Source organism: Dama dama, chromosome 16, assembly GCF_033118175.1.
Source record: "Dama dama isolate Ldn47 chromosome 16, ASM3311817v1, whole genome shotgun sequence".
NCBI lineage: Eukaryota > Metazoa > Chordata > Mammalia > Artiodactyla > Cervidae > Dama > Dama dama.
In genome coordinates, this window is record NC_083696.1 from 2,365,319 (window position 1) to 2,386,850 (window position 21,532).

Here is a 21,532-nt window from a genome sequence, read left to right on the forward strand (position 1 = left end):
ATCTACATTTAAAATGTATATGCAATTATTTACTATGGGCAAGGCTGTGTGTCACACAGAAGAAAGGCTGATTCATTCAGATCCATCTCCTGCCCTCAAGGGGCTGTTAGCACCTTTTGGGGAAGTAAAGCCGGGAACAGAAACATCACCAAGAAAGGCTACGGTTCTGCAGAACCTGAGAATGTACAGAGTGTTACCAGACTCAGAAGCGAGATAAACTGCTTCCAGGAAAACTTGGGGAAGTCCCTTAGTGGCGTGAAGCTGAGCTATGAAAACCAGATCAGATCTGGGCACTCCCAGAAAGAAAATTCCCGAAGAAACGGCATGAGAAACAGAAAGGCAGAAAGCCTCGGCACATCCAGAAAATGGCATGGAGGGCCCGCTGCACCCAACAGTCCCAGGGCGGCAGAGACCACCAAGGAGCGGCGAGATTCAGGAGTTCATATCTGCATTTTGGGGGGGGAACCAATGAAAATATCTTGAAATAAATCTACAGAATTACAGGACTCCTGAAAACTACTGAGAAACACACCCTGATGTGACTGCACTTCTCAGTCACTTCACTTTCTCCCAATCTCAGCGCTTCCTGGAGGTCAGCTCTTGCCTGGACCATGCTTCCCTGGAGTAGATGCAGCTCCTCCTTCTTATGCCCCAACTGTCTGTCCAAGACAGCCATCTCCTGCTGCTGACCTGTTACCTGCATCGAAGAAAAGGGAAGAATGCACAGCTTGACAGAAGTGCTGAGATGGGGAGTATTTAGTCCAGCCAAGTGCTGTGTGGAGGTGGCGGTCTAATTTTAGTTATCTTAGCTGCAAGAGTCAGGAAGGCCGGGCTGGGGAGTGCAGGCATAAAATGCCTAATAAAGGCCCTGGGCTCACTCATATCACAGCAAAAACAAGAATATGAGAACAATGATCATCTCTCAGGTTATGGTTTTCAAAGAACTTCCCTATCTGTACTTCATTCCAATTGACACCACCCTGGCAATGAAAGTTAGGCAGGGATTTAAGAAATTTACTCGTTTTATAAATTTAAAACTTACAATTTTAAGGGCAATACATATTCAGTTACAGAAAAGCAGAAAATGCAGATATGTGAAAGGAAGAAAGCAGAAAACATTCACTACCCTCATCAGATGACCATGTTTGTACTTTGGCAGAGATCAAACACAAATATTTGTACACACATTTAACATAAATGATCTCAGAAAAGATCATGTTTTGAGACTCACTCATTCATTAAGGTATCATATTGAACTGAGATTCAAATCTGGGTTGGGCTCTAATCTTAACCGCCAGGATGTATAGCCTCATTCGTACTTTACTACGAATTTTCCAGTCTTTTCCACAATCAAACACGTAGCATTTTTATAAGCGTAACACGAACGGAGGCTCCCCAGCAGCACAAACTGGTTTCGAACGTGGCCACTGCCATACCTGGCTCTTCAGCTTGTCCAGCTCCGCTCTCTTGGCCTGCAGGAGGGCCTCCGACTCTTCCAGGACCTGCAGGTGATGATCCTCAGTGCGTTCTGCCGTCTCGATGTCTTTCTGCAGCTTCTGCAGCCTACAAACGCCAGCAGGACTAGAGCAAATCGGCAGGGAGACCGAGCCCCAGGAGCCTCACCCAGCGCAAGCCCTGTGAAGCTGCGCAGAGGCCGTACTTACTCTTCTGTTAGTCTTTCCTTCTTCTCGTTTAAACACTGGAAGTCTGAGTCTTTTGCTGCAACAACTTTGCTTATCTCTTTCAAGATTTCTTCTTGCTTGATTTTGTGCTGCTCCAAACCCTTGGTGTCAGCCTGCAACAATCTGAAACACATCGCTTTATTTCCCCCAGACTCCTTAGACTTGACGTGTTATTTATCCTAAAGCAATTACCATCCTCTTAGAATCAAACTTCCCATTCATCTCACCAGGTATATCAGCGGCCAAGGGAGACTGCCTACCTGAGCTGCTGGCCAGCTTTGACAAGGTTAACAGCTGTCTCCTGAGCTCTCCTTTCTAACTCCTCAGCATCTTTCTCAGTTTGCAGCAAATTCCTCTTGGCATCAGTGAACTTTTCAACAGCATTTTTTGTCTAGAAAAGAAACTGTCATTAAAAGCAATTCAGCTGCAATATTCTCTCACAACTATTGGTATTGTAAATTGGCACAACTCTTGGAAAACAACAATACAGAAAGACTGATAAAAATGTTCATTCACTTTGACCTGCCAATTCTCAAAAAAGAATTCAGAAGAACTGCTATATAAAACTGCTCATTGTATACTGAGATAATATAAGACTTGACAAATAATCGATTTGGTAAGTGATAATGCATCAACACATGGAATATTGTGTAGTCTTTAAAATAAGATCACAAGGTAGTAACATGAAAGAATGTTAATGATAAAATGTTGACTGAAGAAATAAATTTAAAGTGGTACAAGCACTGTTAAGAGCAACTATATAAAACTGTATCTTGTCAACAAAGAGAAAGGCTTTGCAAAATTAAAAATAGTAATTTGAGGGTGGTGAGATGGTAGATGATCTTCTATTTAAAAATAATCTGTAGTATTGTTTTTTCACTTAAAAATTATCTAAACCAAAACCACCACCACCTCCCCCCAAAAAATTTAAAAAGAAAAGAAAAAAGTGAACAAATAGCTACCCAATTAAGTGGCAAAGAAGTTATTTTACCAAAATCCCCTCCACATTTTGCTTTTGATAAATGTATTCATTTCTGGCCGAGCGGCCTGTCACTGCTGCATGTGAGCGTTCGCTAGCCCTGCTGAGTGGGGGCCCCTCTCCAGTCGCAGCTGCAGGCGCCTCATCTCAGGGGCTTCTCTCGTTGCGGAGCACAGGCGCCAGAGCTCGGGCCCAGCAGCGTGGCGCGCGGGCTTCGTCGCTCTGCGCCACGTGGAGTCCCCCTGGACCAGGGGCTGTACCTGCGTCTCACACTCCGGCGGGCGGACTCTTAACCACTGACCCCCACAGGAGTCCCTAGAGACTCTGCCTTTACTCTCGATATCATCTTAAGTAAAGTTCCATTACTCAAAGGATAATTTAATTATGAGTGAGTGAGTGAGTGAGTGAAGTCGCTCAGTCGTGTCCAACTCTTTGCAACCCCATGGACTGTAGCCTACCAGGCTCCTCCCTCCATGGGATTCTCCAGACAAGAATACTGGGGTGGGTTGCCATTTCCTTCTCCAAATTTAATTATGACTGGGAATCAATATTTAATACTTCTGAAGTATTTCAAAACCTTCCTATACAAGACTTGGCAAAAACAGCATTTTTATTTTTTTCTATCAGCTTGGTTTCTTTTTCTGTCTAAAATAAGAGGCTTAAAAAAAAACAATGTCACGAGAGATCCAAAAATAGCGTATCGTTAGAACTTGGTTGAGCAGTGACTCACTGTTCAGCGAAAACGCTGTATTGCAGTTGCACTCCAGTCAGAGGTGTCTGTATGTGAAGCTCGTCTAGTAAATACTCTGTGTGGATGCAAGAGGGTTTGGCTGGCTCCTGAAGTGCTAAATATTTCACTACACTTCTTTCCACCTTGGACAGCCAATTTCGACCAGATTCATCAGCAAACCACTGGACACAACTCATTACCCACTATGGAAAGCCAGCACGTCTCTAAGCAGTGTTTTGTCTCCGTGTGTGTCAGGTTTAACAAGTCTGGCACATTCCTTACAAAATGCAGCCCTTTCTCCTTCCCTCTTGCTCCTGAGCAAGCTGCCTCCGTGAGTCACTTTGGGAGGATGAAGCAGAAGCTTATTAGCCTGAACCTAGTTCACTTCCTCTCTCTCCCAACTACTGATCTCAGTAATCTTCTTTTACACACCACCAGTAGATTATTCTCTGGTCCTGCTCACACCTATTTGCTCTCACAGTGATCTACCATATGACAGAAGAGGCAACTGATCATCTGAAAAGAAGATCAGGACATTTTTCCATCCTTATAAAGCCACCACTCAGAATTTCGTTCGTAAATCCTTCATTTCAGCTCCTGGATAACAGATTTCTATCCATTCAAATTGGTCCATGTTGAAACAACAATATAAAAATAATAGTTCCTGAGGTGCCCCATATGGATAAGGGACTTTTTTTTAAACCCTGGAATTCCCGTCTAGCTAGAAAGCTCTTTTGGTGAGGCAGGACTTCAGCTGTGTGACCACAGGCTACCCCAGCCTGTGTGAGTTACATCTGTGAACTGGGCTAACGACCATCTAACAGGGTTGCCAGGAAAGTTAAATGAAGAGGTATTTATAAAGCAGCCAACGTGTGGCATACAGGGCCTCAATAAAAGGCAGTCCCTTTTCCTTCCCAAATTACTCTGTGTTTAAGTCTCAATATTACCTCAGGCCAAGAAATACTTGATTTTATATCAACTATCAACTTGGAGAATAAGCTAAGAGTCTGACTGTGAGGTCCAATGTTATTTTATAAGAAGATTAGAGTAACCCATTTAATAAACATTACAGCCCAAGTCATTTTTAAAACACACACAGGATAAGGAGGTGGGGAGTGTTAGGAACTAAGTGACTTTCAGGAGCTTTAAATGTGCCACTTCATCTGTCTCACACTGAGCAGCCTCGGCCGTTCGCTTTTCGCTGTGCTGGGTCTTCACCGAGGTTCAGCAGGCGCAGCGTGCGGGCCTGGCTGCCATGCAGCAGGTTGGATCTTAGCTCCCTGATCAGGTATCAAACCTGTGTCCCCTGCCCTGGAAGGCGGATTCCTAACCAACGGACCACCAGGGAAGCTCCCCAGCTTAGGTTTTCTTAGCCTGAATTTACAGTTGAGGAAAGAGGAGCTCGGAGACTTACGTGACCTGCCCCAAATCCGTGCAGCCTGACTCTGACCACTGCGCTCTTACGCGTTCCCTCTCTAACCCGTCCTGCTGATGACAGCGAGCCAGCTCCGTCCAAGCACAGCAGCACACACCTTCTCCGCTGTGCGTGAGAGTTCACTCTCGGCCTCCGCCAGCAGCCGGTCGGCCTCCCTGAGCTCTGCTCGACGTCTCAGGAGCGTCTTCTCCACGCACTCAATTTCATCCACAATATCTTCATGGTGCTTGAGTGACTTTTCTATTTCTAGCTCATTCATAAGACTCTCAACATTTCCATCAATGAAGTCTCTAAAAAAATTCACATACACACACAGAGAGAGATTTTAAATGTGACCATATCAATACTTATAGCCTAGTGATAAAAAGATGCACGGTGACTTTCTAATTTTATACGAGAAGGGATGGGACAGACAGCTACATCTGATTAAGCTCAAGGTCTGTGTTTACCTTGGCTCAAGGTCTATGTATACCTAAGTTCAAGGTTATGTTTACTGTATTTTTACTCAATGTGGCATATTGTTGACAATAAGTGAATAGTATGTATCATGTATGATGCTGCTGTTTTGTCCTTTTAAATATAAAGATTTTTTTTTTAATCAGCACTTAGTCAAGACAATACTGATACTTCAATTCTTCTGTGGTATAAAAATAAAGCAAGCCACTCCCAAGACAACCATCCATTTCCCTCAAAATTATTCTACATTTCTGCTAGAGTAAAATTATGGTGACGATATCTGAAAAATCAAAAAGCATAACACAGGATTTAGTAACGCAGGGCTAAAGTCAAAATTGCTTGAAAACGGGACTATCTATACAGAAAAACATGAAAATAAACTTAACATATTAACAGTTTGTCTTTAAATGAATACAGACAATTTTCACTTTCTTCTTTGACCATTTCTGTATTATCCAAATTCCCCCAAATGATCATTTATTTTTATAACTAGGAAAAGAAGTGGCTGTCCCACTGGCCTACATCCCCCTCAAAAACTTCAGCCTCTCATACACACCTACAGAAATGAAATAACCATCCTGTAAGCCTTCAAACATCGAGTCCCAGCCTTCTCCCAGTGGCCCTTGCTTTTTCCTGCCAGGTCTGTTAGCCACTCTTGCATTTGCTCCTAGAAGGCAGGGACCGTACCTTACCCACCTCAATGTCCTCCACAGGTCTTCCCCCAACCCCGGCACGAGGGCCAGTCTGGCTAAATGGACAAAAACCAAGGACCTGCCGTAACCCGTGGTCTAGTGCAGAAGATGGGCTTCTGTGTAACTGACCCACGCCGCAGACATGCCACTAGCTGACGAGCCCTGTGCCGGACACTGGGGCACAGAGAGGAGGCCCTGTGCCTGCCCGCCTGCCCGCCTGCCCGCCGGGGTATCTCACAACACAGTATGAACAGCACTAGGCCCAATCTCGCCAACTCTTAATTGTGGGCCTGAGATGAGAAACCTCTTGTATCAGAGAGGATCCCTGACCTCCACCTGGAAAGACACATTGGAGTTGTGCGGGGCAGGTTGGGAAGCCATTGCAGGCAAAGGACAGTGCATGCAAAGGTGGGGAGGCAGGAGAAAAGGTGGTGTTCAGGGAAACTGCAGCAAAGTACGCAGGGCCAGAACAAACACTGTGGGAAGAGAAAGATGAGAAGAGGAGGCAGGGCTCAGAACCTGGAGAGCAGCATGTCCGCTGTCGGGAACGAGAGCATGCACTCGGGGAGCATGCACGGTCAGGTCTGCAGCCAGGTCAAGGGCAGGACAGAGCGAGAGAGACTCGGCCTGGGAAACCTGAAGGCCAGGGCGGCAAAGACGGAAGGAGGGAGCCAGTCTGAGAGCTCTTTGTGTATAGTGTCAGTGGGACTTGGAGAGCAGCTGGACGCCTAGGGGAGTGGAGGGAAAGGGGAGTGTTGCAGACACCTGGCATGCTTTCAGCTAGGATAATGGGGAGGGATGGCCATTCTCCAAGAGGGACCATAAGAGAAGCTGATTTGGATTATCAGCCATGAGAACTTAGAAATCACCATGTGGCTATTAAATTCAATTCAATTCTGTTCCCCAGTTTCATTAGCCACATTTCAAGTGCTCAATAACCACACGTAGCTAAGGCTACTGTCCTGGATGGGACAGATCTAGAACATTCCCAAGATCACAGAAAGTGCTATTGGACAACACTGATTTTGGTTACCTTAATGAACTAACTCATCTGAATTATAAAAATAAAATGGCTAATAATTACTTTCGCTGTTGATGTTTCTGGATGGTTCTATGTAATTCTTCTACTTCATGCTCTAAGTCTTTCTTCTCTTGCAAAAGGTCATCAATATTATGATGCAGTTCTTCTATTTCTTTCTCAGACTGCCGCTTGGATACTCTCATCCTCTGTTCCTGCTTCTTTGATTTTAAATGCTGTATTATGTCTTCCAATCTAGAAACCTCATTCTCCTGAATAAAGAAAAGAATGCAATACTGAAATATCACATGACCTTTCCCCGTTTTCCTGCCCCAAACTGAGATGAACTGTGGTTAAAGTGGTATCTATGCCCTGAAAATACTGGTAGCTTCCTAAGACTTCAGTTGGAAAAGAAAAATTAAGTCAAGGCAATTTCTTCACACGTCATAGGTGAAATGGATGGACTAATAGATCCTACGACTCTTCCGTCTGTCCAGCTATGGTTGCTTGATAAGCAGTCACCAGGCACCTCCTGTGGGTACTGTCTGGTCCCAGCGTTCAGCATCTGACAGAGTCGCAGACATACACATCTCTCCCTCCTCCGGGCACATGGGAGGGGAGTGGGCTGAGAAGGCTACTTAGAGGAAGCGGTGCTCTGCTGGGTTTCGAAGAATAAATGAAACAGGAAATATCTAAGCTGAAGAAGCAATGTACAAACATAGGAGATATAAAGGCATGCCTGGGGAACCATATAAACAGCTGGGTACTAGTGTAGGGTAAAGGATCGAGTTTAAGAGGTTAACAAACGCTGAGCCGACAGAATTGTTACAAGACAGTGTGCACTGAAGCACTGCTGGTTAACAAGAGTAACGGCCATTTTCAACCATGTAAATACCCACAGTCCCTCTGAAGCTAGGTTGACCGATTAAAATTGGGCTGCTGACTTCACACCCAGGGGCTAGAATCCTTTATCTTCCTCTCAGTTTGTTGAGAGGAAAAGGAAAATATCAAGAGCTCAGGAAAACATCAGGACCCAGGTGTCCTGAGTTTGAAGGAGGTACTTGTAATGCATTTTATTTCTTTAGTACCAAAAGCTTGAAAAGTAAGCTAGAGACTAGGAAGGAATCATTTCTTGAATTTAGCCTAGATGAAAAATAAGAAATACAGTAAAATTTATACAAAGTTAAATGAACTACACTGCCTACAAATGCAGTCATTAAAATACTGGTTAAAAATGTCTATGAAAACCATGGGAAAAATGCTTGTAACATTAAGTAGGAAAAACAGAACACAAAATTATGGGCACAGTAAGAAGAGAACTATGAAAAGAAAGAAGGAATAATCATTTACCTCACCACCAAGGGATGATTCCAGGCTAAGCCTTACTGTGTGCTGCTCTTACACGTGTTTACATGTAAATACACGTCTACACGTGTGTGCACAAGTACAGGCAGGCACGCGCATGTGCCTGGTCGCAGAGTCAGACACAACTGAAGTGACTAAGCAAGCACATGCCTATACATACACAGTCATACAGTACTTATCAACAAAAATATACATAACAAGCTTTCTTTAAAAATGGCTAATTTCTGGGCTGAAAGCATTTTTGTTATAAAATGGTTAAACTAGGTTCAGAGAGTGATCTGGTACCCTAACTTCTGACCAGAAGAGTATTTTAATAAGAGAATGTTTGCTCAGTTCTAAACACCAGCTTTAAAAGCACACTTCTGGGATATAAGCCATGCACAGGTGGGCCGACTCTAAGGCAGCCTCCCAGGGAAGCAGTGTGGACAGGGCTCTTGCGTCTTCCCACTTACTAGGTTGTGGTGCTCTGGGACGTTGCAGTGCAGCACACCCACTGGGATGAGGGGGACGGAGAAGTTGGGGGGTGGAGGCCCATATACAATGGGGGCACCAGCAGGAGGCGGGCCATACACAACAGTGCCAGGGGTGAGAGGTTGGCTGTTGTTGGGTAAGGGAGGCGGCGGTGCGTAGAGGGCCATGCCCTGCGGCACAGGAGAGCCGTCGGGGAACACCGTGTACATCATGCATCCAGGGGGAGGCACGAACGGCTGGTCGTCGTGGTCATCTGGCTCGCTCTCCTCGTGGCTCTCTCCTCCACTGTCTGCGTCTTCAAACGGAAACACAGGAGCGTGTCTTATTCCCGTGGCTTACTAGGTAAACATGCTTAGCAAAGAACAGCAGCATTCAGGCCAAGATATCAGAGATGCAAAAATAAAATTTTGTAAAAAAAGGTCAAAAGCAGTTTTGAAAAGTGGATCAAAACAGGGATTCCAATTCTTTTCACCAGGGGAACCCGAGTTTCTCCGACACCTATCCGTTGGTTTGCTTTTCCCTGTCTTCACTCATTCACCACTCAGCAACATTTGGGTGCCTGCCTCGTGTTACATGAAGGCCAGCAGAGAAGCACGGTGGGACCCTCAGCTCCGAGCTCCACCACTCTCAGGGCACACAGCCGCCCTCGGCGGTGGTCGGCTTACTCCTCTCTACGGTAAGCAGGCCTGGGCACGTTCATCGCTGATGACAGAGGACTGAGCGCACAGCAGGCACTCGGCTTCCTGAATGAACCAGTTCTCAGGGTGCAATATCCCCATTGTACGGATTAACACTCTGAGAGCAGCTAAGTAATCTGCCTAGTATGACACAGCTGCTTAGTGAAAGAGCCAGGAGTTACCCCAGGTCCGACTCTTCTCTGGGGCTCTGGCAGACACACCCGTGACACTTCACGTCAGCTGTGGTAACTAAGGCCACGAGACAGGGACGCAAACTGCCGCATGCCGGGAGCACAGGTTAGCTGCGCAGCGTGCCCGGGTGAGGCAGCAAGGAGCAAGGCTCCAGAAAAAGAGTGCCATCTGAGGACCTGGGTCCTGCTGAAGTCATGATGAGCAGGTGCAGCGTGCCTGGGTGAGGCAGCAAGGAGCATTGCTCCAGAAAAAGAGTGCCATCTGAGGACCTGGGTCCTGCTGAAGTCATGACGAGCAGGAATAGTTTGGGAGAGAAAAGGAGAAGTAGAATGTTCCGAACAGAGGGGCTCAAACATGGAGCTGTGAGAGAGACACCGTGCAGCTGGGCATGGCTGACAGGTGGGAGAGCGGCAGGAAGGGGGGCAGGGGTCACTGGCCAAGACAAGGTCACAGGGGGCCTACCAAGCAAGCTGAGAGACTGGGCTGTGCTTTATGGAATTCAGGGGACCAAACGTCATTAATCAGGCAAGAGAAATGCAACTTCCCAGATGTGATCTGACTTACCTTTATTTGCAAACGATTTATGTAACCCGCTCCTGATGGGAGAATAAACCCAGTATCCCGAGGCAGCTGGAGGGGCACCGTCTTCCTTCCCATCCTGCGGAGGTTTTCTAACGGGAGTCGAGGCTGCATACTTCAGCCCGACACCAGAGTCCTTGGTGGCCTGGGAGCTGTGGCTGGAAACCTAAATGCGTGGCAGAAAAGCATAGCACCTCTCAAAAAGACTGATGTGGAGGAAGGTCAGAGTCTACCACAAAGCCGGCACAGAGCTGGTCTCCCTTCCCACATCACAATTCTCACTCTCACAGGGAGAGCTGAGGCGTGGTCACAGGGCCATATACCCTGCACGGGCATCAGTCTCCTGGCTCCCGTACTCATCTTTCCTAGCGGTCTCTCTTCTTTTGCTCGTTCCCAACGGCCCAGCAGTAAGATCAAGGAAACCAGGTGCTCTCCAGGCCACCTGGGATCTTCGTCTCCTGCGGTGCTGGGAGCCGGGCCTGGCCTTAGAGCTCTACGCTTATGCTCCTTCTCCTTCCCAGCTGCAGGTCCACCCTCCAAACCCTCATCCAGCTCGGGCTCTGCTCTGACCCACGCTGCTTCCCCCTGCAGCCCTGGTTGTGCCAAGATGTCTGGCTTCTTTAGAGATCTGGCAGGAGGGTCTTAGATTCTGCTCTTGGGGTTTTGATGAACTCCCCAGGTCCCAGGGAGCCCAGTGGGTTAGGGCTGCTTCTCCTGACCGTGGCTGCCAGCGGATTCCAGCAGGATGTTGCTCTTGGCTCTGGAGGAGAGCCTCTCCTTCCTTCCCACATTCAGGCTGCAAACCTTCACACTGTGTCACTGAACACCCCTCAACCCTCCTCTCCTCCAGCTCCACTGCTCTAGCCTCTTCCATCCTTCACCCCAATGAGCTCAAACAGCCCCACACAGAGCAACTTACGCACTGCACGTCTAGCCTTCACGCCCTGCCGGACCATTCCTCCAAAAACCAGAGCTCTGCACGTCTAGCGTTCACGCTCTGCCGGACTAACCCTCTAAAACCAGAGCTCTGATCATAGCACACACAACTGCAGTTTCCCAAGGCCTACATAATCTAAGTGTAAGGGATTTTGAAGTCCCTTTAAAAAAAAAGATGGCCCCAACCTGCTTTGCCTTTCACTGTTCCCATCCCGCCTCAAGCCCCGCTAGGCTACCTGCCGTGGCTAACCCAACGCTCCTCGTCCTCGCGGGCTGTCCCCTCGCTCCTGAGAGCACAGCATGTGAGGGTTGCTTAGTGCTCACTTCACGCCCCTGCTTGTGAAGGCTTCTTTCCTAAACATTCCCATGAGATAAATTTGTGATTCTCTGCAACGGGGGCAGAGAAGTCTAGTCCATTGTCAAGTGTGTGTCACTGTTTTCTAATTACATTGGTGTAACTGTGTTCCTCCCCAGCTCATGAACTCTTTGAGGGCAGGGGCTGTATCATTCATCAACGCTTCCCACCAAAGTCTTGCACTTGACCTAGACCTCAGTAAGCACTGAATGAATGTCTGTTAAAAGGAAATGAAATCCAGGTGCCTATTTTTCTGTCTCAGCCTCTATATAATTCTACTGCCATTTTCAACAGTTTCAATAGGATCTCTGGGCTCAAGTCACTTTATCTCCCTTACAGGATCCTTATTCTAGGACCTCACCACATACCACCTGAGCATGAATGGGCAACTGCCACATTCCTTGGGAATGCCCCATTTCCATCTAAGTATAAACACTTAAGAACCTCAATGCACGGCTTAGCCTAAAATATGTTGTTCTTGACACCTGATCACAGATTTAGGGAAGGCACCTTTGTTACACTTTCTTAAAGGAAATTTAGTATATATTCCCAACAACACAGACTTCCTACTTTTGATGATGGTGGTGGCATAAAGTACCAATAGCCTCGTCTTTTGAAAGGATCTGCCATGCTGCTGATGTAATCATTGTGGTAAGAAACTTCACATCGGAGTTCAGCAATTTCTTCCAAAATATTTTCAATGCCTCCTCTGTTATCTGTAAAGGAAGTCATTCCATGAGTTGGGTGTGAAATCATCTACTTCCTTTCTCTCTCAAAATAAAAAAGTGATCCCATGAGAGCCAATGACTCTTAGCTCCTCACAGCTGTCCTTGGGTAATAAGTGTTTGCTGATACTTAAAGAGGGCAGACATGTTCTACTGCTGTTCACTTAGAAAGCGAGCCAGAGAAAGAAATGATTTGTAAACATTCTTTCTTTTGAAAATACAAAAATGAGTCTCTTCTCTCTTTGTAATCCAGTCTCTTGATACTACACTTTGGAAAAAGTTCTTTATTTATTAAGCTAATTATCATAGCTCTATAAATCAAGCATGGGTTTGATCAGTAACAAATAAATCTGCTAAAGGGAAAAACCCAACAGAATGATCTGATTTTAAAACCAGAGCCCAGTACTTTACCAGCTCCGGTGAGGTCTAGTAAGTTCCGCAGCCTTGCGATGTCTCTCCTCTGTTTTTCCATGGTCTCATTCAACTTCTCGATTTCCAGCACCTGTGAGCTTGCTCCTCGGGTGCCTACCTCTACTTTCTCCATCTCGATTCGAAGCTATTAAAAAAATCACATATACCAAGTTGCCAATAAATATTCTTTGCCGGATGCACTTCTCCATGCAGTATGATTAAAAAATCCTCTGATTTTTTACTTCTACTTTACTAATGAGGAACCCCATTACTCTGGACATTTAAACCATGCAATGCCTGGCACACAGCAGAGGATCAAGCACTGATTGACTACCGACGGTACCTCAGAATTCTCTGAGAGGCCCCTACAGTAATTCAATCGCTTAGGAACTGACAAGGACCCGAGAAGGAGGTGGTCTCACGGGGTCCCGGCACTGACCTGCTCCTCTTTCTCCCTGAGGAGAGTCTGCAGGAGTTCGATCTCCGCTTCTGCTCGGGTCAGATCCCTCGCGGCCTGCGCTGCCTTTCTGCTGAACCGCTCTGTCTCCTGCAGGTCCTGCTGGGACGGAGGCGTGGGGAAGGCCCCACTGTACCGCGGGCTGCGCTCTTTTCTCTCTCTCTACCAGACTCAGTCTCTGCTCTCATCAGCTCGCACGCCTGGCTGCCCCCTACCCAGGAGGTGCCAGGCCCCACCTTGCCTACCCATCACTTGGCAGCCCCCCAACCCTCTGTGGGGTCCAAGTGGGCAGGAGCTACGGCAGAAAAGCAATGTTAGTTTTTCCTTCCCTGATCTACAGTCTCCCATGACTGGTGGAACTCTGTGGACTGCCTTGGTTAGGCTTTTCCCTCCTACGACCTTCGGTCTTAATCGCATCAGCATTTGCATCCTACAAAGGCTGTGACAGACTTATCTCAGTCAGGACTCATAATAACCCTGTGAAGAGACATCTGATCCTCTACGCATGATGAAAGGGCTGAGGTTCAGAAGGATGATGCCTTCTGCTGAAGGCCTGAAGACTTCTGCTTAGGTATGTGTTGATAGCCACCTCCCTCAGCAGACCCCTACACTCTGAGGTAAGGATGGTATGCTTCATTTGATGGTTCTTGGGGGACTCACTGGAGCACCACACCCAAGGCAGGGCTGTGATGGGGGAAGTGCAATCATCAGGTCTGAAGAGAAACAGACAACTTTACTAAAGAGCCAAAGTCTATAATGAGAGATCAAAAACACAAGTGGCGAGGTGCTCTGACAGGGGCAGCCTTGGTGGACACTTGCTCTGTGCATGGGGACTCACCTCTGCACGCTCCTGGTTAATTTTCATAACGGTTCCATGAAGGGACTTGAGCTGGTCTTTGGCGATGGTGAGCTCAGCCGTGGCTATCTTATCAGAGGCGGCCACAGCCTTCTTTAGTTTCTTCAGTTCTTTATCTAAACCCAGAACCTGCGCCTGAGATTTGGCATCTTCAAGTTTCTTCTGAGATAAAAAAAAAAGAAAAAGTTAGAGAGATGACTCATTTGGTAGCAATGAATTAAGACGTAAGCCCCATGAGGGCAGGGACTCTGCTCACATACCCCATGCCTAGGACAATGCCTGGTACACAGCTCCAGAGTGAAAAAATAAAAACGTCTCCAAACTGCACAGTAACTTAGAATGAAATCAGTCTACTCAGTCTAGAAGCTTTGTGCTCATAAATCCATTCATCTGTTGGAAAAACATTTCTTGGCACCACTGCCAAGCGATGGACCAGCCCCTTGTGATCACTGGGGCATATGGTGGTAAACCAAACAGACTTGCCTGCTGCCCTCAAGGGGCTTATGAGACACACATATTAAACAAGTACTGAGGCAAATGTGTAACTAAACCTGTGATCGCTGCTCTCAAGGGACAGAACAAGGTACCCACCTCTGGGAGAGGCTGGCAGGAGAGGGAGTCAGGGAGAAGAGAGGGGGAGAGACGCGGTGCAGGAGGAAGAATGGCCGGGGGGAGACAGAACGTGGGGGTCTCGGGAGCTGGAAGCAGCAGCACGGTGAGAAAAGGAGAGTGCTCAACGGAGGCCAACCACGCAGTGCCTCAGAGGCGAAGCGCTTTTGTCTTTATCCTAGAAACAACAGAGGCTGCTGGAGAGAAAGGAAGATGGCAGGGACTGACAAGAGTCTATTTATGTTTTGTGTTGGCTGCTCCGCGGAGCCGGTTCCAAGTGGAAATGGGGGCCATTCGGTGGCCGCAGCCATTGTCCAGAAGAGATGACTCGTCATGGTGGAAGAGGGTGGTGGCCCTGGAGAAGGGCAACGTGCAGGTATTCCAGAGAGATTCTGGAGGCAGACTCAGTAAGCCTAGGGAACTGGTGGGTTCTCAGTGAAGCATGAAGCAGACCCCTCACTGGGCTGGAGAGGGCGCGACACAGGGCAGCTGAGAGCGAGCTCTCCCGAGAGAAGCGAGGCGCTGCCGTCAGAGGCTGCAACACTCGCGGCGTCACCACGGCACCTGGACGGGTGGTTTTTAATTCAGGAATATTCAGCCACGAGTGCAGGGCTAAAGAAAGCAGACAGCTGCTGTTTTGCCACAGAAGATAGGAGAAAGGAGCAAGGAATTTGAGGATATTTGCAAACAACTGTGATAGTGGGAGACCATGGAATTTAAGTTGGACAAGGAAGAAAGTGAAGAAAGGAAAGCCATACACCAGGAAAGGTGGGGCTAAGGCACTGGGATCATCCATAAGGTTGAAACACTGTCAGCGGGAGGGTGCTGACAGCAAAAGAGGCCATGATCAGAGTGGGATGTTTCAGCTCGTGACTTCAGAGATGCTGGGTGCCACTTCTGAACTGGACAAGGTGTGACAAGGCGAGGAGGGGCTGAGGTAGCTTTGGAGAAGTTTAAAAAGAGGCCAGGGAATTAGAGAGAAAAGTGAGGAGCTGAAAGGTAATGTTCCACAGATGTGTCCAGTTTGGCAAGGGGTGTGGAAGGAGGCAAACCATCCCAGCAGCACTTCCGCACCACCCAGCCGCCTCTTCACCCGCGCCTCACGTCCCAGTTCCCTTGTTCCCACACACCATGCCCCTCGTCTCAGGCTCCAGGTCCACCGAGGTGCAGCCAGTGGGGACTGTGGATCAGAGCCCTCTCAGCTGCCCCCCGCTGAGAGCAGGACCCCGGCAGCAGGGACTCGTGTGTCTTTCTCCGGTCTTGCCCACCTTCTTCTCTAGCTCCTGGAGTCGGGCTAGAATTCTCTCCTTCTCTTCGTCGGCCTCCTGCAGCTGCAGGTCTGTAAGGCCCTGGATTTCCTCCATGCTTTTTAGATTTTCTTGTAAATAGTGAATCTCATTCTCTAACTGCTGAATTCTTGCTTCGTGTTGCCTCTTGTCAAAATTAATCTGTGAGGAAATCAAGTTTCAAAAATGATGTTTAAGCAAAATATTTTTTGAGCAAAATAAACACCTTCTGGAGAATTGTATTTCATTTTACTAAAGGGTATTAATGGCTTACTGGGGATGGGTTAATCACAACTGTTCTCTAGGATCCATTTTAACATTTGCCTCATCATTAAAATAATTACATCAAAAACTCAGATTCTGGCACCACACTACGCTCTAGCAATGTGGTGTTACTGACCTGCACATTAAGAAACAGCTCACTTGCTTCCAAAATAAGGAAAACACAGTGTCACACAGAAGCCTGACTGTGGCATCCGTCACCACACTTAGGGCTACATTTCAGTCACATAGTCTGTCTTACTAGGAGTGAAACTTTACAGCAATTACACTGAATTTTTAAAAAATTATATCTTTATTAATTATACCTTAAAGGCATAATTACCTTTATTAAGGTATAATTAATATAACAAACACTCTTTCTTTTTTTTTCTTTTTGGTGGCCATGACATGCTGCTTGTGGAATCTGTTTCCCACCCAGGGATCGAACCCCAGCTCTTGGCAGTGAAAGTGAGGAGTCTTAACTACTAGACCACCCGGGAATTCCCTACACTGTATTTACACGAAACAGGAAGCGATGTGACTTGCTGGACAGCACGCGTGTGTTCTGACCGCTCCCCTCCGCCGCCTCCTGCCCGTCTCTCACCCTTGCGTCAAGCGCTCTCTCGCAGGCCTGCCGGAACGCCTCCTGCCCATCGGCCAGCTTCTCCTGGTGCAGAGCCATTTCTTCCTGGAGTTTTCTTTCCCTCCCTTGGGCTTCCTCTGTCTCCCGCTGGGAACGTGTCAGCATTTCACTGAATTGTCTCTGCAAGTCTGCAAGACTTTTCCCTAAGACATCTGAAGGACTGTGGATTCTGGTAAGGGGGGAGAGGAAAGATGTTATAAATGTGACATTTTATTTTTGACGCTGGACGCAAGCACGCCGGTAACATTAGTACATGCGCAAGAAGAGCTGTGTGGGGCAGCACCTGCTGTCAACCCACAGCAAATCACTGCGCACCTCGGGAGCACCAAGCATTGTTTTATCAGCTGACTGCTGCCACTCTGCGGGCACAGGCCACCTTCAGGCTAACAATGTGTGTTCAAAGCATAAACGTCCATTTCACATTTTCAAAGTAGCCTGTTTTTCTTTAGCTATTTGTTTTCTACTTAAAGTGTATAATGTGACTCAACCTCCTGACCATCTGCAGTAAGCTTTCAAGAATGAGTTACTTGTAAAACCTTTATGTTTTTTAAATTAAATAATAACAAAACGTATAAAAGATTAAAAAAAATCAGTGATGGACAACTTGAATTAAGTAGTCTGTGTCTCAGTCATGGTCATACGATAAGGAGAAAACCTTACGAAAGAAATCAGCCGTGCACAATCGCAGAAAGGGGATTTCATCACTGAGGCCCACATTCACGACTCAACCCACTCTATACCTGGAGGTCCTGGCCTTCCATTACCTCATCTCTCCAGCTCCTGCTTTCAGTTTTCTCCTTAGTTCATCTACACGAGCTGCCACTTCTTCTGGACGAATCAAACCATCAGCTACATGATAAAGGTGATTCTGGAAATCTTTAAGTTGCTGTTTTAACAGGTTATTGTCATCCTATGGAGGGAGGCAAAATGAAGAGGGGTAAAAGTTAACCAAAACTAAATAAAAAAATACACATACACACACAGCCTATATTATTTACCAAATAATAGTTCTAGTCAACTCCTTTACCAATTTTTTAAAAGCCCTTTCCACTACGGCTAACAATATCTGCATCTACTGATTAATCCAAAGTCACGAAAGATACAAACAGGCATTATGATGTGTGTTGTGGTGATGCAAAAGGAAGAACCTATGAACACTACCTTCTTCTTGCCAAAAACTAAATAATGCAAATCTAAATAAACCTCTATATAAGAACATGTTAATCAACGCCCCGGGGAATGTAGCCAGCAAATCTAGACTACGGGAAACTCTATAGGACAAAGACCTGGTTTTCTTTAGTATGGAACAAAGGTAAAAAAAGAGCAAACCTATAGATTACAAGAGACTTAAGAATCAAGTCAACTAAATGCCCTGTGTACACATTATTTGGATTCCAAAAAACACTTCTAAAAAACTTGTGAGACAATTTGAATATCCTCAAGGGATTTGATGATATTAGGGGGTGACTATAATTTTAAGGTATCACAATGGCATCCATGTTTATGCTTTTTTTTTTTTTCTGACCATGCTGTGCAGCTTGTGGGATCTCTGATCCCCAACCAGGAACTAAACCCTTGCCACGGCCGTGGAAGCCCAGAAGCCTAACCAAGAGGCCTTCAGGGAACTCCTTTATGCTTCTTTCTAAAGCCCTTATTTTTCAGAGATACATACAGTAGTATGTTATTTACAGATAAAATCAGATGTTTTGGATTTACTTCAAAATAATTCAGTTGAACAGATGTGGGGGTGGGGTGTGGGAGATGTTATAGATTAAATACTGGATACTGTGATTAAATACTGTGTTATAGATAAAGTAAGAAAGGCCATGTGTTGAAACTGTTGAAGATGAGTGATCTATACACTCGGATTTACTTTAGTATTCTATTTTGGTATATGCTGGAGAATGTACACAATTCAAAGTTAGAAAAAACAAAAACAAAAAACACCTTCCCGTAATACTGAAGCTTCTCTAATAGCTTACAGTACTCTGTGGGAGTATTTGTTATATGCGAGCATATTTTCACTAACAAACTAGCAAACATATCTAGACCCCAGAATTAAATCCAGACAGTCTCTTTCAAGTAAAAAAACAAAACAAAACAAAACAAAAACTGGTAAAATTTCCCTAAATTAGACAGAAAAATAAGTTCTACATCCTAAGTTCCCCCGAATACTTACACGCTACTTTAGTGATTAATTTTCTTCAAACCTGGTATAATACTGGGTTTTTTGTTTTAACACTGCTAACTCAAATGGTGAATTCAGCATTACAATGAACATGTCAGTCCACCCGGAGTCTCTTATCTGTAAACTGTCCCTGCCCTTTGCCCCGAGGCACCCATATTTGCATGACTATCTAATCCTGGTCACAGGTGATCTGACCCAAGGAAAGCCAACCCACTGACTAGACAGAAGGCGAGACTCACTCCCCCAGAATTAGAACCAAAGTCCAGCCCAGCAAGTCTGCAGGAGAGCCAGTCCCGTCAAGTGACACAGGCGCAGGGCTGGAGTCGATGCTGGGCCAGGGAGGCAGAGCGGGAGAAAGGAGAGCCGCCTGGGCGGGAGGTTGACAGAGCAGCTCTGGTCACTAGCAAGCTGCCTGTCTCCTTCCTTGAGCTAGCATTAGTAGGCTTTGGCTCACTGCAACTAAATGATTTCTGACAAAGATAAATGCAGAGTGAGTTTAACTTGAACTCCGTATCAGGAGTTCAGAAGGCCAAGCAACCAAAGCACCCAGTTCCAACTAAGAGAATCTCATCGCGTGGACCAGCATTCTGGAAAACTGATCTCAGTTTCTCCTTTGGAGAGAAGGCTCCTGAAGTCCTTTTCTTTAAGAGATATATACTGAAGTACTTAGGGTTGAAATAAAGATGTATGATATTTTCTTTAAAGTATCCCAGCAAAAAAAAAAAAAAAAGTGGACTAACTGAAACAAGAATGGCTGAGTGTTGACGATTGTTTGAGCTGAGTAAACAAAGGGGCATAAGGCTATTTTCTCTCTGATTTGGTAATGATTTGCAAGTTTCCATAGTAAAAATAAAAAATAATCCAATGAATACCTAACAAACACAGAACTCACACAAGAATAGAAAGCATGTATATCTTTTATGATATTCACTTCAGAAGCTGAAATGACAGCAGTAAAAATGAGGTTCCATGTAACTAGATTAAACTTTGAGAAAAAAATATTCTATGCATTGGGAGAAAAGAGAGAATTCAGGTGAGCTTATACAGTCTTACATGAATTTTCAGAGCGCCCCTCACAAATAAACACAACAACTCTGCCCCTCGGTTTTTGGTGAAGTGGACAGCTGACCCCTCAGTCAGCTTACTGGCCCCCGATCTGGAAACCTGTGTGTTGATCCAGGTACTCATTTTTTCAGACAGCTGTCCTCTTTGAGAACGTTTAATTACCTGGAAAATCCTGTCCACCTGCTTCTCCTGCAGTTTATGGGGCAGGTTATTGTGAAAATAGCTGTAAAATTAATTTGCCAAGGAAAACTCTCATAAACGTAAAATGACTGCATTTTTAATGATATCACTTCTGAGAAGGGGACTGTGAAAGCTTTACAATTAAGAAGTTCCACTGCAACCCGTTCTAGTTATATTCCTGGATAATTACAAAACTATTTCAGTGGAGGAAGAATGTACCGACTGCTTACTTTGCCCAGTCTAGTGATGATGGTGTTATCAGGGGAAATGCAAGGGGTGGCTGCCATCCATCAGGTTACAGTGTTCACTGTTTATGATCAACACAGCCGCCATCTCTTAGCACCATCATAACAACACAAAGGACATACACAGTAATTTCTCAAAATGCTGGGCTCACAAGGGACAGACGCTATGGTGCTATCCTATCTCAAATTCCTTTTTACAAATAGCTTACTGCATGTAAGAGCAGGTTGTGGAGTGTCTGACTAATAGATGGCAACATCTCTGGGTGTCCCATGTAAGAATGTATCTGGAGCCAACAAGTCCCTACCTGCAGCTGTTTAAGCTGGGTGCGGAGCTCACTGTTTTCTTGTTCTTTTTCTTCCGAGAGCTGGGCTTTTCCCAGGGCGTTCTTGAGGGCTTGTTTTTCTTTCTCAAGTTCTGTTTGTAGAGTTGACTGTTCCAGCTATTGCCATAGGAAGCAATGATACAAAAAAGTAAAATAGCAATAATTTATGATCTAATAAGGCATAAATAAACTGAAGGGACTTAGCACACATGCATAAACTTACATACACATGCAATCCCATGGGAGCTTTGGTTTTATAATGATTCAGTTTTATGTTTGTACCTCCAAATTAAAAGGCTCAAGGTAGGTTTTTCACAGGCCTCCTTCAACTATTAATACATGAGGAAGGGTAAGCATCAGAATCTCCAGGAGGGAGCCCAGATACCGACCTTCTGTGAGGGAGTCAACAATTACTGCTCTCCCTTCCCGTAGACCAACATTTCTTACACTGTGGTCCTCAACCACCTGCATCAAAATCTCTTGGCACGCTTGTTAAACATGTAGAGGCCTGGTCTCCACCTCAGACTTGATGGGCCAGAATTTCTAGGACAAGGCCCAGGAATCTGCATTTAACAAGCATCACAAGTGACTTCAATAACTGAAAGGTACCAATCAGAGATCTGTAAAACTGAGAGGGAAGGTCTGTTGTGTCCATGCTCAGCGTGCGGCTACAAGACCAGCGCTGGTAGTCCTGATGCCAAGGAAGGGAATGCCCT

General features: G+C 45.9%; 1 protein-coding gene across 8 annotated transcripts in view; it reads right to left on the reverse strand.

Moving 5' to 3' along the window:
* The window catches only part of CNTRL (centriolin), an 81,546-nt gene that overhangs the window by 17,860 nt on the left and 42,154 nt on the right, over positions 1-21,532 (reverse strand). For 5 of the 8 annotated variants that reach the window (XM_061163267.1, XM_061163268.1, XM_061163266.1 and 2 more), the window contains 16 exons: positions 20,799-20,933; positions 17,580-17,725; positions 16,777-16,984; positions 15,894-16,073; positions 13,999-14,178; positions 13,143-13,262; positions 12,704-12,848; positions 12,138-12,283; positions 10,262-10,442; positions 8,810-9,123; positions 7,059-7,264; positions 4,924-5,116; positions 1,943-2,073; positions 1,665-1,805; positions 1,437-1,581; positions 533-697 (listed from right to left, as the gene is read on the reverse strand). In XM_061163267.1, the coding sequence (XP_061019250.1) occupies positions 533-697; positions 1,437-1,581; positions 1,665-1,805; positions 1,943-2,073; positions 4,924-5,116; positions 7,059-7,264; positions 8,810-9,123; positions 10,262-10,442; positions 12,138-12,283; positions 12,704-12,848; positions 13,143-13,262; positions 13,999-14,178; positions 15,894-16,073; positions 16,777-16,984; positions 17,580-17,725; positions 20,799-20,933 (2,736 nt within the window). The remainder of the gene's footprint in view (positions 1-532; positions 698-1,436; positions 1,582-1,664; positions 1,806-1,942; positions 2,074-4,923; positions 5,117-7,058; positions 7,265-8,809; positions 9,124-10,261; positions 10,443-12,137; positions 12,284-12,703; positions 12,849-13,142; positions 13,263-13,998; positions 14,179-15,893; positions 16,074-16,776; positions 16,985-17,579; positions 17,726-20,798; positions 20,934-21,532) is intronic. The other 3 variants (XM_061163271.1, XM_061163269.1, XM_061163270.1) reach the window with 3 other exon arrangements.